General features: G+C 38.8%; 1 protein-coding gene across 14 annotated transcripts in view; it reads left to right on the plus strand.

Moving 5' to 3' along the window:
* The window catches only part of MBD5 (methyl-CpG binding domain protein 5), a 141214-nt gene that overhangs the window by 104014 nt on the left and 16319 nt on the right, over positions 1–20881 (plus strand). For 12 of the 14 annotated variants that reach the window (XM_057415591.1, XM_057415587.1, XM_057415598.1 and 9 more), the window contains 3 exons: positions 1335–3473; positions 17243–18271; positions 19688–19899. In XM_057415591.1, coding sequence (XP_057271574.1) covers positions 1335–3473; positions 17243–18271; positions 19688–19899 — 3380 coding nt within the window. The remainder of the gene's footprint in view (positions 1–1334; positions 3474–17242; positions 18272–19687; positions 19900–20881) is intronic. The other 2 variants (XM_057415599.1, XM_057415600.1) reach the window with 1 other exon arrangement.

Raw genomic sequence — 20881 nt, forward strand, 5'->3', positions numbered from 1 at the left:
ACTTTGGCTGTATTTTGGGAAAAATAATATGTTTGTTTCTGTCATGATGTAGCTGGTTGAGCAAATAGAATGAAGGCAGAATTGTCAGTGCCATCTGTACCCTATGGTCAGGCTGAAGGAAAGAAGGGAATTGGGTTTTTCTGAGTAGAGGAATTTAAAGGCATCTCTGAACTCATTTGAACATGAAATCTTCAACTTGTTATTCAAGTTTAAATTTACATATTCAGAGGCTGCATGCCAAGTACTACAAACTGAATTACAAATTCCCAGAGCAACAAAAACTGGCAAAAAGTCCGCCAGACTTGGAGAGACTTTTTTGGTGGTGTTTTTAAGGTAAAATGTTAAAAAAAAAAAAATTTTTTAAATAAAACTGATACTAGTGGGCAGAAAATGGTAGTGGTCTTCTGCTGGTAGGAAGGTCTAGTCTCGAAACTGGGATATACAGGAAAATTTTCAATTGTAGAGGGGTTCACGTGTCTGCATACATGAAAATATCCCCAAGGCCTTTATTCTGAAAACAAACATATAAGGTAGAGCCCCTTCTTAAATTTAGCATCTTCACCCCAAGCAAAGCTAGTTGCAGAAACTGCAGGAAAAGCCTTAGTTCAGTAAAGGAATGCAAGACATGATGTAACGTATGTCCTCACCTTTTTAGCACAGCAGTTCCCAGGAGCATATTAACTCTGTGGACTGGAACTCAGTGCCCTTGGTACCAGCAAATGATGTGGAGCAGCCAGAGAAGCTGCATCCTGCCTTGCAGAGCCACAGTCTCTTCAGTCTCTCCAATTAAGTGCTTAGCTGAGTACAAATCTGGGCCAAAGTCATATGGCACAGATCCCCATTCATCCTCAACAGTGACAGTATTTAGTGCAGGACCCTTTTCTGTGTGGGGTGAAGACAAATTAGTCTAAACCCTTGTTGGGCTTTGTTCCTCCTGCATTCAATAGATGGTGCCAGAGGCTCCTTTTCCCTTCAACAGTGATAGCCTGCTGCTCCTGCCAGCGCTTTGAGCAGCAGCCACAGCAGTGATGCCAGAGATTCAGGAGTAGGACACCAGAGATGATGGTTAGAAAGAAACGACAAAAGGGAAGGAAAACGATGTAAAGTTGTCCGTATTTAGGCAGTCTTTATATGGAAATTAAGGTCTATACTATATACTAGGGTAGCATGCACCATTCCACAAGTACTTGGTGATTTAGGTATTATATCTGTTGAGGCAAAAGTTTAGCCAAAAGGGTTTCTAGCTTTTGTGAATATTTTCACACACAGCAGTTTTGCACTGAAATGTGTGATACCAGATTTCAAAACAGTAACTGTTGTGTTTTTAATATCAGGTGCAACTCCAGTAGTTCCTACTCGAGCAGCAACTCCAAGATCAATGAGGAATAAATCACATGAAGGAATTACAAATTCTGTGATGCCAGAATGTAAGACTCCTTTCAAGTTGATGATAGGGGCATCTAATGCCATGGGTAGGCTTTATGTGCAAGAAATGGCTGGAAGCCAGCAACAAGAACTTCATTCTGTCTATCCTAGGCAGAGATTGGGTAGTAATGAACTTGGACAGAAGTCTCCGTATCGTGGCAGTCATGGTGGGATGCCCAGTCCAGCTTCATCAGGATCACAGATATACGGAGATGGCTCAATCTCTCCTAGGACTGACCCACTTGGAAGCCCTGATGTTTTCACAAGGAACAATCCCAATTTTCATGGAGCACCCAACTCTAGTCCTATTCACATGAACAGGACACCTCTGTCTCCACCATCAGTAATGCTACATGGTTCTCCTATACAGTCATCCTGTGCAATGGCTGGAAGGACTAATATACCTCTTTCCCCAACCTTAACCACAAAAAGCCCAGTAATGAAAAAACCCATGTGTAATTTTTCAACTGGTATGGAAATACCACGAGCAATGTTTCACCATAAACCACCCCAAGGTCCACCCCCACCTCCTCCACCACCTTCTTGTGCTCTTCAGAAAAAGCCATTAACATCGGAAAAGGATCCACTTGGCATACTTGACCCTATTCCTAGCAAACCAGTGAATCAGAATCCTGTTATCATTAACCCAACTACTTTCCATTCAAATGTCCACTCTCAGGTACCCGTGATGAATGTAAGCATGCCTCCTGCTGTTGTCCCTTTGCCAAGTAATCTTCCTTTGCCAACTGTAAAACCTGGTCACATGAACCATGGAAGTCATGTTCAAAGAGTTCAACATTCTGCTTCAACTTCCCTCTCTCCTTCACCAGTGACATCCCCAGTTCATATGATGGGATCCGGGATTGGAAGGATTGAGGCTTCTCCCCAAAGATCACGTTCTTCCTCCACATCATCAGATCATGGAAATTTCCTGCTGCCTCCAGTAGGACCACAGTCATCCTGTAGCGGAATTAAAGTTCCTCCCAGGTCCCCAAGGTCAACAATAGGGTCACCAAGACCATCTATGCCATCTAGCCCTTCCACCAAGCATGATGGACTTAATCAATACAAGGACATCCCTAACCCATTAATTGCTGGAATGAGTAATGTATTAAATCCTCCTAACAATGCAGTTTTTTCTACTGCATCAGCTGGAAGTGGTTCCTTGAAGAGTCAGCCTGGTTTGCTGGGAATGCCTTTAAATCAGATCTTGAACCAGCACAATGCTGCCTCTTTTCCAGCAAGCAGTTTACTCTCAGCAGCAGCCAAAGCACAGCTAGCAAATCAAAATAAACTTGCTGGTAACAACAATAACAGCAGTAGCAGTTCTGGACCTGTTGCCAGTGGTGGCAACAATGAAGGACATAGCACTTTAAATACCATGTTCCCTCCCGCTGCCAATGTGCTTCTACCAACAACTGAAGGGCAAAGTGGCCGAGCAGCACTGAGAGATAAATTGATGTCTCAGCAAAAAGATCCTCTGAGAAAAAGAAAGCAGCCGACCACCACAGTGTTGAATTTGCTAAGACAGTCTCAGTTGGATAGTACTGGAGTTTCCAAAGCTGGATCTGATTTGATAAGAAAGCAAAGTCAAAGCTCTTTTCCCATCAGTTCCATGTCCCAGCTACTTCAGTCCATGAGTTGTCAAAGCTCTCACATGAGCAGCAATAGTACCACCAGCTGTGGGAGCTCAAATACTGCTTTACCATGTGCTGGTAACCAGATGCATTTTGCAGACACCAGTATGAACTCTGGCAGTCTCCAGAACTCACTGGCACAGAGTTTACCCTTGCGAGGGGAGGGTGTGCACTGCCAGAACACAAACACTAACTTTGTCCATGGTACTAGCCCAGGCACAACCAACCATCTTGCAGGTTTAATAAATCAGATGCAGGCTAGTGGGAACTGTGGGATGCTCAGTCAGTCAGGAATGGCTTTAGGAAATTCATTACATCCAAACCCACCTCAGTCAAGAATCCAAGCATCCTCCACTCCAGTGATACCAAACAGCATTGTTAGCAGCTGTAATCAAACAAGTCCTGAAACAGGTACGTTTCCTTCTAAAAGGATACCCCTATGTTTGACTGATTGGGAATATATGATGACTGTTTTTAAACGGGTTCCTCTTACATATCTACTTTTTTAAACTTGGGTTTACCACTATGCAAAGTATGCCTATTTTATGCTGATACCCAGATTCTCAAAAATAAAAGAAGCAAAAAACAGTGGAAGACTAAAATATATCTCCTGTTCTCTAAACAAAATCACCCTGGCCTCCTTCCTATGACAACTCTTTCTTCTGTTAACTTCCACACACTCTGCATAAGTGAAATCTGTCCACTTCTGTACATACCGGAACCACAGCTTTTGTCACTTGCCCAAATAAATAGGGTTGTTTTTTTTGCAGCATGCACTGCTGCTTCAACCTTAGAATGCCATGGCTGAGCTGGCAGTCTGTGTCCAGACTATACATGTGTTCTTTACTGCTTGCATTAAAGAATTGGTGTTATCAGAAATGAGAGCAGATACTAGTGCAAAAGTTTACATACAGCTCTTTTCAAGGAGAGCACTGAGGAATCATAGAATGATTTGAATTGGAAGGGACCTTAAAGATCATCCAGTTCCAACCCCCCCCTGCCATGGGCAGGGACACCTTCCACGGGATCAGGTTGCTCAAAGTCCTGTTCAACCTGGCCTAGAACACTGTCAGGGTTGGAGCAGCCACAGCTTCTCTGGGCAGCCTGTGCCGGTGCCCCGCACCTTCGTAGTGAAAAATTTTGCTGAATCTTTGTTTGCCTTTAACATCGTAATTTTACTAAGCTGGTAATTAAGTGGTTGAATAAACTAGAAGTGTGTAGAAAGAGATATCCTGGTTTATTGATCAGTGAAGACTTGGAAAGGAAACAGGCATGCTGCTGTTCCTAGCTCTGTGCTGCTTAAAGATAAAAATGACACAGGTCAAAAATGTGTATTTCATTTAACTACTACTGGTTGAACAAAGGATGCAGTTTGAAAGATGGTACTGTGTTAATTTCTTAACCAGAAAGAAACCTTACATTTGATATTTCAGCTTGGTTAACTTGCAAAGCGTGTTTGATACAATCACAGCTAAACTACATCAGGTCAAACGAAAGTGACTGTAAGCATGCAAGCTGTCTCTCTCATTAGCCCAGGAAAGGACCTCGTGTATTCCTGAGCTTCCTCCATGAGAGCTGCTTATTCTTTAAAATACAGAATAGAATTATATAAAAATAATTTTCTAATACTATGCTGGTCACAGTTTCTGATGATTTCTAAGTGTTTCTCCCCATTCCTGATGAAAAAAGGTAGTCTTTTTTTCCTTAGCTATATTGGTGGTTTGTGTTGCTGGCAAGCAGCTATTAATCCTTGCATGGCTGTTTTGCCTTGTTAGTCTGACCCAGAGACGTATTTCCTGGTACAGTCTGTCTTAGAATTCTGGGACTTAGTAATCTCTTCTGAACAGAACAACGATCTGGGATTGCCTTAGGAACTTACTTTCCTGTCCCACTAAACATACTACAAAATCCCTTTAGCAGGAACTCTGTTGAGTTCAATGGGGACCACTGGTAACGGGTTCTTCTGCATTCAGTCATAAAACAGTTTGGGTTGGAAGTGATCTTAAAGATCATCTGGTTCCAGGTGCCCTGCTACAGGAAGGGACACCTTCCACTTTATCAAATTGCTAAAAGCCCTGTCCAGCCACTGCAGTATTATTGAAGCATTGGAATACTGTCAGCTTGCCCTCAGGAGAATAGAAAGGACTCAGTGTTACATGAGTTAAGAGCCTGTGTGTCAGCAGTTACCATCAAGAAGCTGAGCAGTAGTAATTCACCCTGTGTGGGGTAAAGGTTGTGAAAAGGTTCAAGATCAACAAGAGTTTTACATTAGATTAAAGTTATAAATAAAATGTCATTTAAAGACTATTAAAGTGGGCTTCTGAGAATGAGAACCCAGGTTTATTCCCATGTTGAGTCTTGTTCCTGGTCCATCACTGATACAGCCTGAATCTGTAGCCATGCACTGCGCTGATACGGCAGTAGGTGGGACCATGCATGAAGGCTGCCTTTGGCTTGATGGAACTGATTGTCATCATACCTATGCTAGTCAATCAGAGCCTTTGCCTGTATTGCCAGTCCTTGTCTTCAGGCAAGCTGGATTTCTTTCTGAGAAGACAAATGCGACAGAACAAATCTGTGCATGTGTCAAAGCCCCATGAAGAAAGGTTTCAACATAAACAGCCAATTCAGTCCTCATAGGAAGGGTAACATGTATATAACCCCACCTAGAAACTTCTGTGGTTTTCCTACAGAATGATATTTCTAATACCCTGGTGTGATACCTGATAGAATTATAGCAATGTAATTATAGGGCCTTAAACTGGCACTTTTTTTCTTAGCTAAGTGATAAATGGTCGTCCTGTGTAAGCAACGACTAGGAAGAGTTCTGTATATTCTGTTCCTCACTACTGGAGGGGTTTGTCTCTTTAGTTTTGATGCTTTCAAAATGCACACAACTTGCATTTAATTATTTTATTAAATATCCATGCTAGCTAGGAGCCTAGAGACCTCTTTTCTTTAAGATGAAATGTCAGATGCTGTTACCGTTACGTTACACCAAGGGCAGGGCCCTGAACGAGAGCCTAAACCTTGATCCAGCCTCCTGCCCAAGTCATTGCAGCAGCAGCACAGGGCTCAGGCATAAGATTTGAATCTCATCCATAGCCCGTGAAAATCCAGTTACGGATATTTTGTTGTGTTTGCAGAAGAATGGAAGCATTCTTTCCATGAAACAAGTGTGAAATGTTGAGTATTTTGCACTAATAGTAACCTTTGAAAAGCAGTTAGTTAGCACTCCACATTCAGTGCTGTAGACAAAACTATTAAGAGGTATACAGTGAATTATTCTGACATGGAGAGTTGTTAATTTAGGTGGATGGAGCTGAGCAGTGTCAAACATGTTGTGTGAAGCCTGCTTTAAAGAGCAGTTGAGCTGAGTAATATGTCTGCAGGAAACTCTTGCCTTTGTATTTGAGTTTGTGGCTTGCTTTTGCTTTTTCTTTTTTTTTTTTTTTTTTTTTGCTTTGTTTTTAAGCATTTTAATTGCTAAATCTGTTTTCTGTTTCTGTGCCAGCATTCAGAATAGCTACTAATCAGAAAATAGTTCCTGAGAGAAAAAATACCGAGAATCACCACAATTAGATAGCTGGTTATTGCCTAAGCTTTTAATTATATTTTAACCACATGGACCAAGTTTTATTATTCTAGCTTTTGTTTTCTTCTTCCGCAGATAATATCTTTAGTTTCCAGGTAATTTTCAGCATGAGTGCAATGGAATTATAAATGAATAAATACAAAAATAAAATACTCTGTTTATGCAGTAAAAGCTTCTGAGGTTTTCTGAGTTTGAACCCTTGAAAACCGGTTATGAGCAATTAATTTTTATTAACAATTTCAGTCCCTCAGTTGTATTTGGGTTACAAACACTGTTTAATAACAGCTGTCTTATGGAAGAGCTAGGAACAGGTCGTATATGCTATTTAGGGCTGTTCCTTTGAAGAGTCTGTTTTCTGGCAGGAGACTGGGTTCTATACTCATATTTTTTCTAATACCTAGTGTTAATTCTTCTGTTAACCTTTGATGCTGTGTTCCTCATTAATCAAGCCCTCAGATTTTTCATACTCGCTGAAGGTAGAATCCAGTTTAGCAGTTTTAAGATTTACTTATTAAGCCACTTTGCCTCTCTTTGGATTTGTCCCTTCTGTTTGTAAAACAGAGCTGCATCACTGTGTGATGTATTTTATTGTAGTCTGGGTTAATTCATATTTTCTCGCTGTTAACATGTGCCATTAGTCCTGATGTTCACAGTGTAGAAAAACCTCTGTGTGTTGAACATTCAACAAGCGAGTCCTGCTAAGAATGCAACATGCATAAATAATGGGGTAGATGAAAATGAGTGAAAAAAATACTTGTGAGTAAAAGCTGTATACAGCTGATAAGGAAATCAAGGGAACTAATGTAATAACCATAGCTGATAGAAATAAATATGATAAGTTGTCTCAAATATCAGAACATCAGAAATAGGAGAAACTCTAAGAGTTTAGTAGTGACAAATAAAGGGCAGATTTGGCAAAGACTCAGAATAGCAATTTTTACTGGTGAAATATAGAACAGAATATAGTAAAATATAATTAAACAGGGAGGAGCGCACAGGACTAATACCAATCAGTGAGGAGCTTATATCCCACTCAAACAGGATTTATTTTCATATGGCCAAGTACAGTGTGCTATAATTGGGGATGGAACTTTGCCTTGGAAAACAGTGACTCAGAGAAGGTTTTTAAGAGGCTTTGATTTAATAGACTTAATGCAAACTGTCAAGTCAGTGATGATGCAAAACCAAAAAAGACAAAAAAGCTGGGTGGATCCTTGGAAACATAAAAGTAGGAATACACAGTAGAACTTGGCATGCTCGTAGCTCTGTCTGTAGTTAAGAAAAGCAGAGTTAGGAAGTGACATTGTGACTCGTGGTCACTGCACATAAAAGGTATGGAAATACCAGAAATTTTGAAGGAGAGCAGCAAAATTTACATGTGTAGTTGGCTGTGAGACCTTGGGATGTAAACCCTGGAGGCAACGTCTGTGCTCTTGTTTTGACAGAAGATCCTGCAGTCAGGCTCACCTCTCACATTTTGATCAATGTCGGCAGACCAGATGACAGGGTGCCAACCTGAATATGAGATACTCCAGCACTTGGGAATTCCCTGGAATCTGCTCTTTCAAATAAGTGGCAAAGGAATAGTATCTCTTCCTACAATTATTTATTCTTGGGCAATATCTGAATATCATAGAATGCCAGGTTGGATAGGACCTCAAAGCCAAGCATGGCCTAGATTTGATGTCCCAGCACCGTGTCCAGCTGAATCTTCAAAGTGTCTGCCATAAAAAGTGGAAAACTGAATTATTTTTACGTTGTCAGACATTTGCTGGCAGCTTCCAGTGGCTGAAAGCTGGTACATTCATCATCAAAGAAACAAGTAGTTTTCTTTTTGAGAGAATAGTAAATGTAGGAACATGCTGGCAGAGGACATGCTGAGTAAATGAACAGAAAGAGTCTTAAAGAAATTTCACAACCCGGGTGCTGGTAGGACTGTTCTAAATAGTGATGGTGGTAGCTTCTGACCTTAGCATCAGCTCAGCTCCCGTGTTGCTGCTCTCCTGTATTCACCTTCTCGTGGTGTGGTGAACAGAGCTGCTTTCATGCTTAGTGCTCAGAGTACTCGCACATCTGTGTTAAACATTGTCATGTAACCCTATTATCAGGATTTAATCCCAGTATAACCTAAAGGACTCATGAAGTACTTTTTTCTGCCAAACTTGACAGTTGGCTAGAGCTAGTCGAACTGGAGCAGTTGGGGATTTGCCTTCTTGCAGAATCGGCAACTGTCTTGTTGCTAATGGGATTACATCTTGTAGAATTGTTTTCTTTTAATCAGAAGTCTTTGGGGTTTTTCTTCTTCAGCACCATGGCAGGGACAGGTTTCAGTTGTCTGCCATTTGTAGTATTTGTTTTCCTCTTGGTTTTTGGCTGTAGCACAAAGCAACAGGGGAACAAATTGCTTTAGTCTAACTTAAGGGTTCATCCTTAATCTAGGTGAAAGATACTGATGGAAAGTATTGCTTCAGATTTTGTGAACCTAATTTTCTTTGTAGTTTGGGATAAGTATTCTCCCTGACTTTCTAGGAGAGCTGTGAATGTAAGTGCTTTGTTAAAAGGGAATGATGCTGCGTTTGTGTCTATAATTTGGTGATGTGAAGAACCTAAAGCATCAAGTGTTACATGAAGAAAAAGGTTGAATGTACTCTTGGACATAGTGGTAGGTCTCAACATAACATAGGCCCATGCTTCTCGAAAAATGGTCTTTCCTGTGTATCAAAGAAGAGGGAGTGTTTTAAAATATATCACATTAAATGTGTACAAAGTGGCATATTCTAGTACATGAGTCTCTGGATTTGCTTCCCAGAATTACTTTTATATATCATAGAATTACAAAGTCAGTAGAACTTTTTGACTTTAAATTCAGAAGAGTATCTGGCTGGCATCCTTCCTGGGGCTTGTTATGTCTGAGAAAATTTCCTTATTAAATTGAAATAACCCCTAGTCAGGATGCCAACCAGCTACTCTTCTAATTATAAATCCAATTGAAATTTTCTATTGCTTTTGGGTTTCAGCATTTATATAAATGTACAGAGGGTGGGGAAGGAGAGACAGATTATAAGGAACAACTGTTATTTAAGTCTGGAACTACTTTTCAACATTCTACCCTATTTTCCTTTATTATTTTGGGGAGGAAAAAAATTGTATTTTTCTATTCAAATGAGAATTGTAAAGAGTGGGGAAAATGTTCTCAATGAAGAATAAGGTTTCCAGGTATGAGACATGTATGGTAGATCAGTTCTGCTCCCTACCCTGCCACTGAAATAAATATTCTCGTTTATTTGCTCTTGTTAATTCTTCATAGAAGATTCATGCAAAAAACCACTCTCATTCTCTGAGCATAAAGGAATCACTGACTTAGGAGGCAACAATTGTATTAGATAAAACTTAATCGTTACGGTGATAGACTTTTTATACAGTCACTTTAAACCTACTTGCTACCATGAGGTTTACAATAGTGGAAACGTTTGGAAGTAGAATAGATTTTGGTTTTCAAATTACCTCTATGTATTTATGTTTATTGTTAGCAAATGCTAGCAAACTGCAAGAACTTGAGAATCAGCTTATTCTCTACTTAATTAAGTCAGTTGTTTAGTACAGGGAGCTGAAATCAGTAACTTTCTAATTTTAGCAGAAATGGAAAAAGGAAATGTAGAATTCATTTAATTATTCTGTTTGAGTTCTGGTGAGTCAAGATCAGAAATGGTGATATTACCTGAGCACTCCCTTGTCAAGGGTTATGCTGGGATCATGTACCGCTTCTCCCACATCACTTAGGTAGAACTCAACATTGCTAATACATCCTTTACCCTGGTCTTTGAACTTGATACCATCAGTGTGTATTAGCCACGCTTTGAATTCAGCTGCTCTTTGTGACCCTTCAGGCACAGCCATGCCTGGTTTGGGAATCACAGTGGCATTACCTCTCAGATAAATACCAAGATTAAAAGTTCAGCGCAATTGAGCTCTGCTTACCAAACATGCTGCTTGCTCAGACACAAAGCTTGGGGTTTTCTTGTTTTGTTTCTTATAATTTGAATTTGCCCGTAACTCACAGTCTTTTAGTTAAACAGACTCTTATCTGGTTAGTGTTTTCACTGCCACGCATTTATCTAGGAATTTATGTTAATAAAAGGCAGAAGATTTGAAAAAATAATACAGAAAGATGTCTTATTTTATTAAAGATATTACTGGGGGGGAGGGGAAGCCGCCCTGAATTATATGTGATTTTCCATACATATTTAGCCCTCCCCATCTTCCGAAAATTTCTTAAGCGGAGCCAGTGGACAACTCGAGAAATTACTAGAGGGTGGAGTGGGAACTATTGAAATAAATAATGCCTTTTATTGCATTTTTAGTTTTATTGAAATTTGCAGTACAGTGTTTTACCTCATCTTTCCCCACAACTGTGAATGGGGGAATGATACAGAATGAGATCAGTGCTAACACTCCTTCATCTGTATGCTGTTGTCTTCACAGTTTTTACTAGAAGACTGCTTCTGCTTTCTGTTAACAGCTAGGCACATCAAAGTAGATTCCCCAAAGTCATTTTAAAAAACAGCAGTGATGATAAAATGCAGAAGTCAGAAGAGACAAGGGCAAGGACAAGGGCCAAGAGTGAAATTGAGTCAGGTGTATTAAAAAAAAAACAAACACCCCCCCCCCCCCAAAAAAAAAAAAAAAAAAAAACCACACACAAAAAAAAAAACAAAACTAATTTTAAGGATTTCTGTCGTCCTAGAAACTGCTTTGGGCTTTCTGCCCTTCCCCCAAATTTTCTACAAAATTCATTCATGGCTGAGTCACTTTTCAGAAGATGCAGAGACTACATGCTGTAGTCCTCTGCAATTTACATCCTTAAAATAATCTGTTAAAGCAAGAGTTTGAAAAATGCTATTAAGAATGGGGCCAACATTACAGCTGGTTTGTTGTAAGTAAAAAAAAAAAAATACATGATCATGCAGCATTGTGCCATTGGTAGTCATAGTCATATGCTCAGCTGCTACAATGATAAGCGTGATATTATGGAGAGAGTTAAATCTGTTTCACAGAAGAGCACATTCCGTGTGGATGGAATGTTGTATATAGGGAGAGTTCGCATTTTTAACTGGTTCTTCTGGACTGAGAAAGTTGTTTTATTTCTTGGTCCATTGTTTGTGATTTCTCTGTTGTATGAAGAGGGCGTGCATCTCAGTAAGGGGAGCAACTGACAGTAGTTCGCCATTAACCGCTCAATTATGGTGTCTTTGGAATTGAAAACGCTATAATAAAGGTGATACCAGATAAATATCTTAAATGTTTTCCATGCCAAAATGGAAAGGGAGAGTATAATTATAAAAATGTGTAGCTCTTAGTTCTGTGTTTATAAGTAAGTGATGGAATATGTAGTTAAAGCAAGATCATGTTGTCTCAAATTTTTATGGAACATGAGGTCATACCATTTCCATCAGACTTTTGTACAAGTTAAGCCTCTTAAAATCGCTAATTTAACAATACTGCCACTGATGCAAACTATGTGTTTGGACCTCTATGTTGATGTTTCATAGTAGCATTGCAGTAGCTTCTGGATACCTCAAGCTTGGATTGGTGACCCTGTGTGGCACAAGTTGCACAAACCATTTGAGTTACAGTAGTAATCACAGTGCTTAAGTGATCTTTTGTGCTTTCACACCTTCATAATCTCAGGGGTAAGGCATGCAGTAAAACTTTTCTCTCTCCACTCTTGCTGGATCTTTTTAAAAGGATCATGCAGATTTCTTCTGCAAGAGGATGGAAATGGTGGAGGGACCAGGGAGTTAAACATAAGTTTCTGACACAGGCTTCAAAAAGTTGAAATGTTCTAAATTAAAAAAGCAGTAAAGAAAATATCAAACATAAAATAGAGTTAGCTGCATTTTTATTGAATATGCAGGAAAACAAGAATTTAGAAAGGGCTATCTATATTTTTTATTTGTTCTTAACTCTCAAAATGCTTAAGGTGTTAATGGCTAATGAGCAAGTCCTGCACTTAGTTTCCTAAGTTCTTAATAAATCTGTTTTATCAGTTATTTTTATTCTGCAAATTCCAGCAATGTACTGTTGAGACTATTGAAATACTAGAATACATAATTGATAGTTCCTTATAGAGAAAAGCATTGTAAAATGTTATTTGCGTTACTATTTTCTAATTATTATACTTCAACTGCACATTTTTAGGAAAATCAAGGAACATAAACATATATCAATATATCATTAATATTCCTTGATTTGGTAGAAATACATTTAGCATCTATGAAAACTACAAAGGTTTGCCTTTGATTTAAATTGTCTGGTTTATAAGGAAGTTGGGCATTATCTTGGACATTATACAAAGTCAGTATTGTTCCTACCTGGTTTTATGCAGACACAGTTCTTCTTACACTGCAGAAATGGTACATTGGTTTTGTCTCTGTTTAGTTTGAAATCAGTAGCTCAAACCCAGCTTCTCTTTCTGAGGACATTGAAGCTTGCTGTACAAGTCTTCGTATTCAAATCTTAATGCTGTTTAAAAACCTGGGCTATATCCTACCATCCCAATAGCATATGTGTACGTATGTGTTCCTGTCTTTTCGTGGTAGGACAATGGTTGAGATATTAGTGATAAATATCTTCCACTCTGATTATTTTAACTGAGCAGGGAGACTGAATCTGCTTGAGCACAAACTGATTTCATAATATCCATGATTTTCTTGTACACCTGTGAAGGAGTAACTTTAAAAAAGGACACATAAAACTACACTTAATAATAAACTTGCTTTCAAAAGAAAACAAAAATAAATAAAATACTGTCACCCCCAAGTTTAAAAACCATGGAGCCTATTCAATTTTCATTTATTTACTCCCAATACATTTATTTGACCCTCTAGAAGAACAATAGAACTACTTTTTCAGCATTCTGGGTATTTCTTCTTCTCACTCTGTTACAAAGACAGTTAATTTTTCTCAATGAGTGGCAAAGGCACTTTTAGCAGACATCTCTGTCTGCAAGAGCTGGAAGCAGGCATTCATCTTAGGCTTTTATGGCATTTAGTCCAACTCCTTAATCTTTTTTTCGTATTACTTTTAAGAGCTTCTGATTATTAAGAAGTGCTGTTTACTGAGCTAGCATGTATGATGCCTTGGGTTTACGGGGTTCAAAATACCATGTTTTTATGAAACTTGGAATCAAACTTGTAATTTCCTTTTCGCTTTCAACTCATATTCACCATTCTCGTCAAAACTGTCATCTTGGTGCCTTTTTCATCAAAACTGTCGTCTTGGAGCCTGGAAACCATAATAATGACCCATTTCATGTGAGAGTTTTGGGTGAGCTAGCACGCTGTTGAAATTCTTTGGTGCTGTAGTGTATCTTTTCTTCTGGCTGTCATCCTTCTCCAAGCCTGAAGGAAATGCAAGTGGTCCGGATTGCAGTCCTATTTTCCTTACAGCACTGCTGGCCAAGACAGCTTGTTTGCATGGGTTTGTTTTTTTTTCAGCTGACATCCACCATCTGGTTTCCACTGTCATCCTGCCATCTTTGAAAATTGTAGTAAATGCAAGTTATGAGTCTAGATACCACTTTGAATTAAAGGCACACCTCAAAGGACATCTGGAGTCGGTTCCAGATCACCGCTGCTATGCTTTTGTTCTACTGCCTGGTTTGAAAGGACAGCCCTGTTATTAGGACTTCTCTTCTATTCACAGTGTGGATTATACCATTGATTTGGTGAAGCATGTTACATTTTTCCATGCTGTTTTAGAGAACTCTTCACACCTTCACGCTGCCGATGCTGGGCATCTCTTTCTTCTCATTGCACCTGGTCTCTTCATGAGTCAGAAAAATGTGACTGCTCACGTTCATCCTGGATCTTGGATATTTTGTCTTAGAACTGGGGAAGGACGGTTCAGAGGGCTCTCCAAGGGCTCTAGCGGCTTTGCCAGGGGAAGGTGTCCTTCTGTACTTTGTTGATGCGGCACTATCAATCACAATTACAGAAATGATGCATGTTTTTTAAAGCGGAAAAAATAATTCAGATTTTGTCTTTTGGCTTGGGGCCAAGCGTTCGGAAGATGTCTGGCAGCACTATATTTTAATGAGAATGGGTGTGCATGCATTTCTTTATCTGGAATATTGACTTGTTGGAGATGGTATTTCGGAAGAGATTCAAAAATCATATTCTGGCAATTCAGTCTGTTGCTGGAGATAGGATTGTCGCAGACTGCAATTGTAAATACCGTATTAGCTGCTGTCCAATTCAGGACTCTTTACACCAGTTCCTACCGTGTCTTTCTGTCAGGGAGGTTTTCCCGAAGCTCGGGGGTATTTATGTTTTCTACCAAAGTCTGGCTGCTCATCGGCTCTTCAACTCCCAAACTTCTCAAGTCTGGATTCCAATAAGGACGCATTTTCTTCCTTGTGCTCAGAATCCATCAACTTTTTTTTTTTTTTCCTTCAGTAGGAGTTAATGGCCTCATTAATCTGGGGAAAGAGCAAGTGTCAAATGCCCTCTGGACCTCTCAGGTTAGATCTCCAGAGGTGGTGTTTGACGGAGGTTAGAAAACAGAGCAGCGTTTGACAAAAACCTAGCAACAATCTTGCAAGTTTGAGATTTGCTTCACAGCACGTACTCTTCCATGTAGTCATTTACCTGAGTGGAATGGAAAATAGGATTATAAATGAATTAGGAACAGAGATTAGGTCCACTGGAAAATACCAAAATTAGATTTTATATTAATGAGAACACTATATATAGAACAGTTTCCTCATCCCTGAATCAAAAATACATCCATGTGCTGCTTAATACATTGAATGTGATTTCTACTAGTGAGGAAAGCCTTTCCTAGCCACCAAGGAAATAGCTTGTATATCTGGCTTTCCCCTATTGCAGGGGTAAAGAGTTTCAAAAAAAAATATTGCCTGGAATGAACTCATGGCTTAGAAAGTCCAGTATCAGACTTCTCCTGCTAAGTTGATGGTAGCCTGTTTTTACCTATGTGACAGTAAGATTTTATGTGGAAGGCCATTTACAAGTGGGAGGAATAGCCACCTGAAGATACTGAGGTACTACCTAGTCTGTCTTAAACTAGGTGACAACTAGAGAGACTAACCTTAAGTGTGTCTCAAAGTGCAGTGACAGCATTATGGTTCAGTGAACAATTCTTCTTAACCAGCATCATTTAAGAAGCCCTGTGTATTTTTAACTGTACCTTCTATGTACCTTTTTGAGTTGTCATAACATTAAAGTACTTGAAAAATGGTATTTTAAATTATAAGTGATGTAGAAATTTGGTTCTGTTCTTGACAACTAACAGTGTAGTTACACATCAGTTTTCAAATAGTGTTTGTTTAGAAAAATGATAATTGATGCTTTCTGATAAGCTGTACCTTCTCATCTCTGTCCTATGAGCTATATTTGCAGGGCAGTTGAGAATGGAAAATTATTTTATTGTGTTAAAACCATAGTAAAATACATTTATAATTATACAGTTTTGTATATATGCAGTATATAATTTTAATATTCAAATGTTCTCTAATGAATTTCAATAAATAAAGTAGAAAGGTGTAATTCAAGGCAATTGCCCTTGCTTTAATTCTCCTTATGTCCTCTCACATGTTTTTTTTGTATGACCACTGTCAATTCAAGACTCTTGCCTTAAGTAAAAGACACAGAATAATCTATTTTACATTTCAGCTTTGGTAGAGGGGTATAAAGGCACCCAAATCAACTTTATTATTCTCCCACTTTTTCTGTGTAACCCCCTCATAATAAATTTATCCAACTGGTCTTTCTTTTCACGCCAAGTGATGGATATGACTAGACCATCCCAATTTACATTTTCTTCTTTATAAATTATAAATTGTTGGGGACTGTGGGGTGTTGAATGTGTTGACCATAATGTATTTTTCTCTTGACATTGTATCATGGGCATCATTATGATATGTAATCAGCATCATTGGGTTTTTTTCTTCAGGAGTCCAAAATAATGCTTTAAATAATAATACTTCTAAACCCCATTAATGGAATAGAGCTGGAAATAGAAGAACATATGGTTCACATCTACATTTAGATCATAGAATAATAGAATGGTTTGGTTTGGAGGGGTCCTTAAAGATCATCTAGGTCCAACCACCCTGCCATGGGCAAGGAATCATGTACTCACGTCTTTCACGCAGCATCATTCCTGTCTCCCATTGAGCCTTTTTCCTAGTAGTTAATTTCTTACTGGTCTATGGCTCTAGTATAGTAAGTTACGGTTGCTTTTAGGTTTATGCTAATAAATATGTGAAGAATGAAATCCTGTTTCATCACACTCAGAAATTTAAGGGAAGTACAAGTATGTGGTTAAATAGTGTATGGTTGAATAGTTTCCAGTGAGATGTGTCACAGCCTGTAGTATCTGAAGTAGCTGATGGCAGATTCATTCATATTATGGAAGTACTAAAGTCTGGATGCTGAAAACATTTTCTTTCCTCTGCATGGGTATCAAACGTTAATTTCTGGATTAATCTAGTTACTTTAAAACCTTGAAGATTGTCTCCCAACAGGCAGTGTACTATTAATGGTTCTGTTCTTTTGCGTTACAGGGGGTTCAGGACAGTCATCATCAATAGCCATAGCTGGCACCAGCCAACCTGCCATCACAAAGACAACATCTGTGCTTCAAGATGGTGTTATAGTCACTACTGCAGCTGGAAATCCACTTCAGAGCCAGCTGCCCATTGGGAGCGATTTCCCTTTTGCTGGCCATGAACACTCACTTCATTTTCCGCAGAACAGCTCTTCAAACAACAATCTTCCACATTCTTTGAATCAAAACCTCCTCAATTCTCTGCCTATCTCTTTGCCAGTGAATCAGCAACATCTCCTAAACCAGAATCTATTAAATATACTACAGCCTTCAGCAGGAGAAGGCAAGTCTGAGGTCAACCTCAACCCTTTAGGTTTTCTCAACCCGAATGTAAATGCTGCTTTAGCTTTTCTCTCCAGTGACGTGGATGGGCAGGTATTACAACCTGTTCATTTTCAGCTTCTAGCAACCCTCCTTCAGAACCAAGCCCAAGCAGCTGCCATGCTTCCCCTACCATCTTTCAATTTGACCATCTCAGATTTGTTGCAGCAGCAAAATAACCCTTTGCCCTCAGTAACACAGATGACAGCCCCACCTGACCATTTGCCAAGCAATCAGTCAGAAAGCAGCAGGGTGGAAACCCTTTTAACCAACCCCCTGGGCAACCCCATACCAAGCTTTTCAGGCACTGACACTACTTCTAACCCCTTGCTCCTCCCAGCTGTCTCTGGGGCCTCAGCGTTAATGGCCTTGAATCCCCAGCTGGTGGGAGGTGTCCTGAACTCTGCATCGGGCAGCACTGCTAATCATCCAGAGGTTTCCATAGCCACCTCCTCCCAGGCAACCACTACCACAACCACTACATCATCAGCAGTGGCAGCACTGTCTGTCTCAACCCTGGGTGGTGGGACAGCAGTGGTGTCAATGGCAGAAACATTGCTGAACATATCTAATAATGCTGGGAATACATCTGGTCCAGCTAAACTCAACAATAACTCTGTGGTGCCACAGCTACTTAACCCTCTACTGGGGACAGGTCTGCTTGGTAAGTTCAATTTCTTAACAGATATAAAAGAAAAACAAAAAAAAAGAGGGTTGGGGAGGGGGAATTTTGGATTCTAGCTTCTATTTCTAAAGACTCCACTTTACCATAATTTTTTAAGGTTTTTGTATGTTACAGCTTGTTTATTACTATGGAGAGAAATTAAGAAATTTAAAATACATTCTGATTTAATTAAGTAAAATTTAATACTGGTTTTGGAAATTATTTTAGATTCCATTTTTCATTCTGATGCCACCTAGGCCTACTATATACACTTTGAAATTCTGCAAGCAATTGGACTTGCTTCATTTTTCAAGTAGTAAAAGCACAGGTGCATCTCTGGGATGCAGTGTTTCATTTCAAGTGCATGTGGCATCACAGGGTTAATATGAGTAGCTGTGCAGTAGATGAAAAATGGTGAAGTACTTTTCTCCAAATGAATCAAAAGTGCCAAAACCACAAGCACACTCCCATGTAAAGTAATCCTTAAAGCACTTGAAGTAGGTCCTCATGCAAGTTCGAAGAGGAAAGTTGCCCTTCGAGCCCTTTATTGTATGTTTATATTTTCTCTCTCTGTTGTTTTGGTTTTTTTTTCACTTCAGCTTGTAATTTAAAAAAACAGGGTATCTTATTTGCCAAACACCTACATCCCAACACAACTGATTAAAAAGCCCTTAAATATAATTTTTTTCTCCTGGGTCTTGATTTTACCAAGAATATTTAATATAGTTAGTACTCCTTTGTTGCTTGGTCTGTGTTATTTAATAAATAGACTAGTAGAAGGAACTAAATAGTGGCAAAGAGCTGATAAGTGTTTTAACTTAACACCTCATACTTGCCTACTAAATGGCTATCATGAACTCAACCCTGCTTTATATTTTCCATGTAAAATCTGACTAAAATGATGCTGCAGATGGAAATTTTAAGAAAAATGAGAGCTTTTAATTAAAAAAAAGAAACTGAACAAATTGATATATTTTTAAGTTTTGTTATTTCATAAAGTCAGGTTTAACTGTGTATTTATTTTACTAGAACTAGAATTTTCATGTAAAGTGGGATTTATTTTTTTTTTTTCTCTCTTCTGCTGCCCCACTCTTTGGAAACTAAGAATAAGATTCCAAGACAGCAAATATCATAGAAGCTCATTGTGCCATACTTGGCTGTGTGCTATTCCAAAGGCAAAAACCTTTAGAAAGAGTCCAGATAGATGTGACATGCAAAAGAAGCAATTCTGAAGAAATAGAGGAATAAAGAGCAGGAGACTCATGCCTTGAGGACCATTCTATAGAAGATTGAAGGGAAAGAGTGTTGTTTCACAGAAGCATTTTTTTAGCTGTCAGTTAAAATTTGAGTCAAGGAAATTCCTCCTGACTATTGAAAACTGTACTGACTTAACGTTTCCCTGTGTTTGAATTACAGGTGACATGTCATCTATAAACACTACTTTGAGTAACCATCAGCTGAGTCATCTCCAGTCGCTATTAAACAACAATCAGATGTTTCCTTCAAATCAGCAGCAACAGCACCTTCTCCAGGGGTATCAGAACATGCAGGGCTTTCAAGGCCAGACCCCGATTCCTGGCCCAGCTAACAACCCAAACCCCATGGCATGTCTGTTCCAAAACTTCCAGGTAGAAAGCAAAATGAAATCAATTTTCAAACAAATGTGCAACTCTCAGTAGGTAAAACTATATGCTCCATAGTTAGATTTTTATTTTTTGCTGAGTGTTGAAGACAATATGATATATACAGTTGCTTGCCTGTCTGTGTAGGTTTTGGATTTTGCAAATCAGGAACATTTGTTACGGAATTTTACTCCTTTTTCCTTAGAAAATGGGTATGGTTTCTTTGGAAAGAGTTATGCAGCATGTATTGAAAAAATATGCTATGTATGTTCTTGTCAATTAGTATATGTTATTAGCAAAACTATTTTCCATTCTGAAGAAATTATTATAATTCCTGTTTAGGTCACTCTTACAATTCAGTGGTGAGAAATAAATACTGATACCACTTTACAGCAATTAGAAACTTAATAAATTATTATAGGTGTGTACCAGTCCTCTTATATTCCCTTGAATGGGGAAGAGCTAGCTGTAATGTGGACGGTATAGACTGAAGAAAACAGATGTTAGAATGAATGTGCAATGACAAAACTGTGCAAAAATGTTTATTTTGTTATTATTTGTTGTAACTGTTATACACAGTTATTATGTAAATGCTGTTTAGCTAAATAGACAGTTCTTCATAATGCAAGTTGAGCTATCAAACCAGCATACTGACGGGAAGATAGTGAGCAAAATAGCTGATAAAACCAGAGTTAAAATACGTATTTGTTATTATTCAGTATTTTTGTGGTTGCTGCATAACTCAAGATGTGAAGTCAGGATCGTGCATATAGTGCCAGACAGCGCTTATACCCTTTAAGAGAGAAAAAAGAAGACATTGTTTTCTCAGTGTAGATGTTTCACTCCTGTGATTGCAGAATCACAGTCCTCTAACTGCCTATTAAATCTCTTCAGTTTTGTATGAATTTTGGCTTTATCTCAGTATTTTTTGCTTCAGATTCTCAGTTATATAAATAGTAGCAGTAAGTATTTAAAGGGGCTTTTAGAA

The sequence above is a fragment of the Pezoporus wallicus genome, unplaced genomic scaffold, assembly GCF_028554395.1.
Source record: "Pezoporus wallicus isolate ANWC-B61680 ecotype Strahan unplaced genomic scaffold, APGP_CSIRO_Pwel_v1 contig_736, whole genome shotgun sequence".
NCBI lineage: Eukaryota > Metazoa > Chordata > Aves > Psittaciformes > Psittacidae > Pezoporus > Pezoporus wallicus.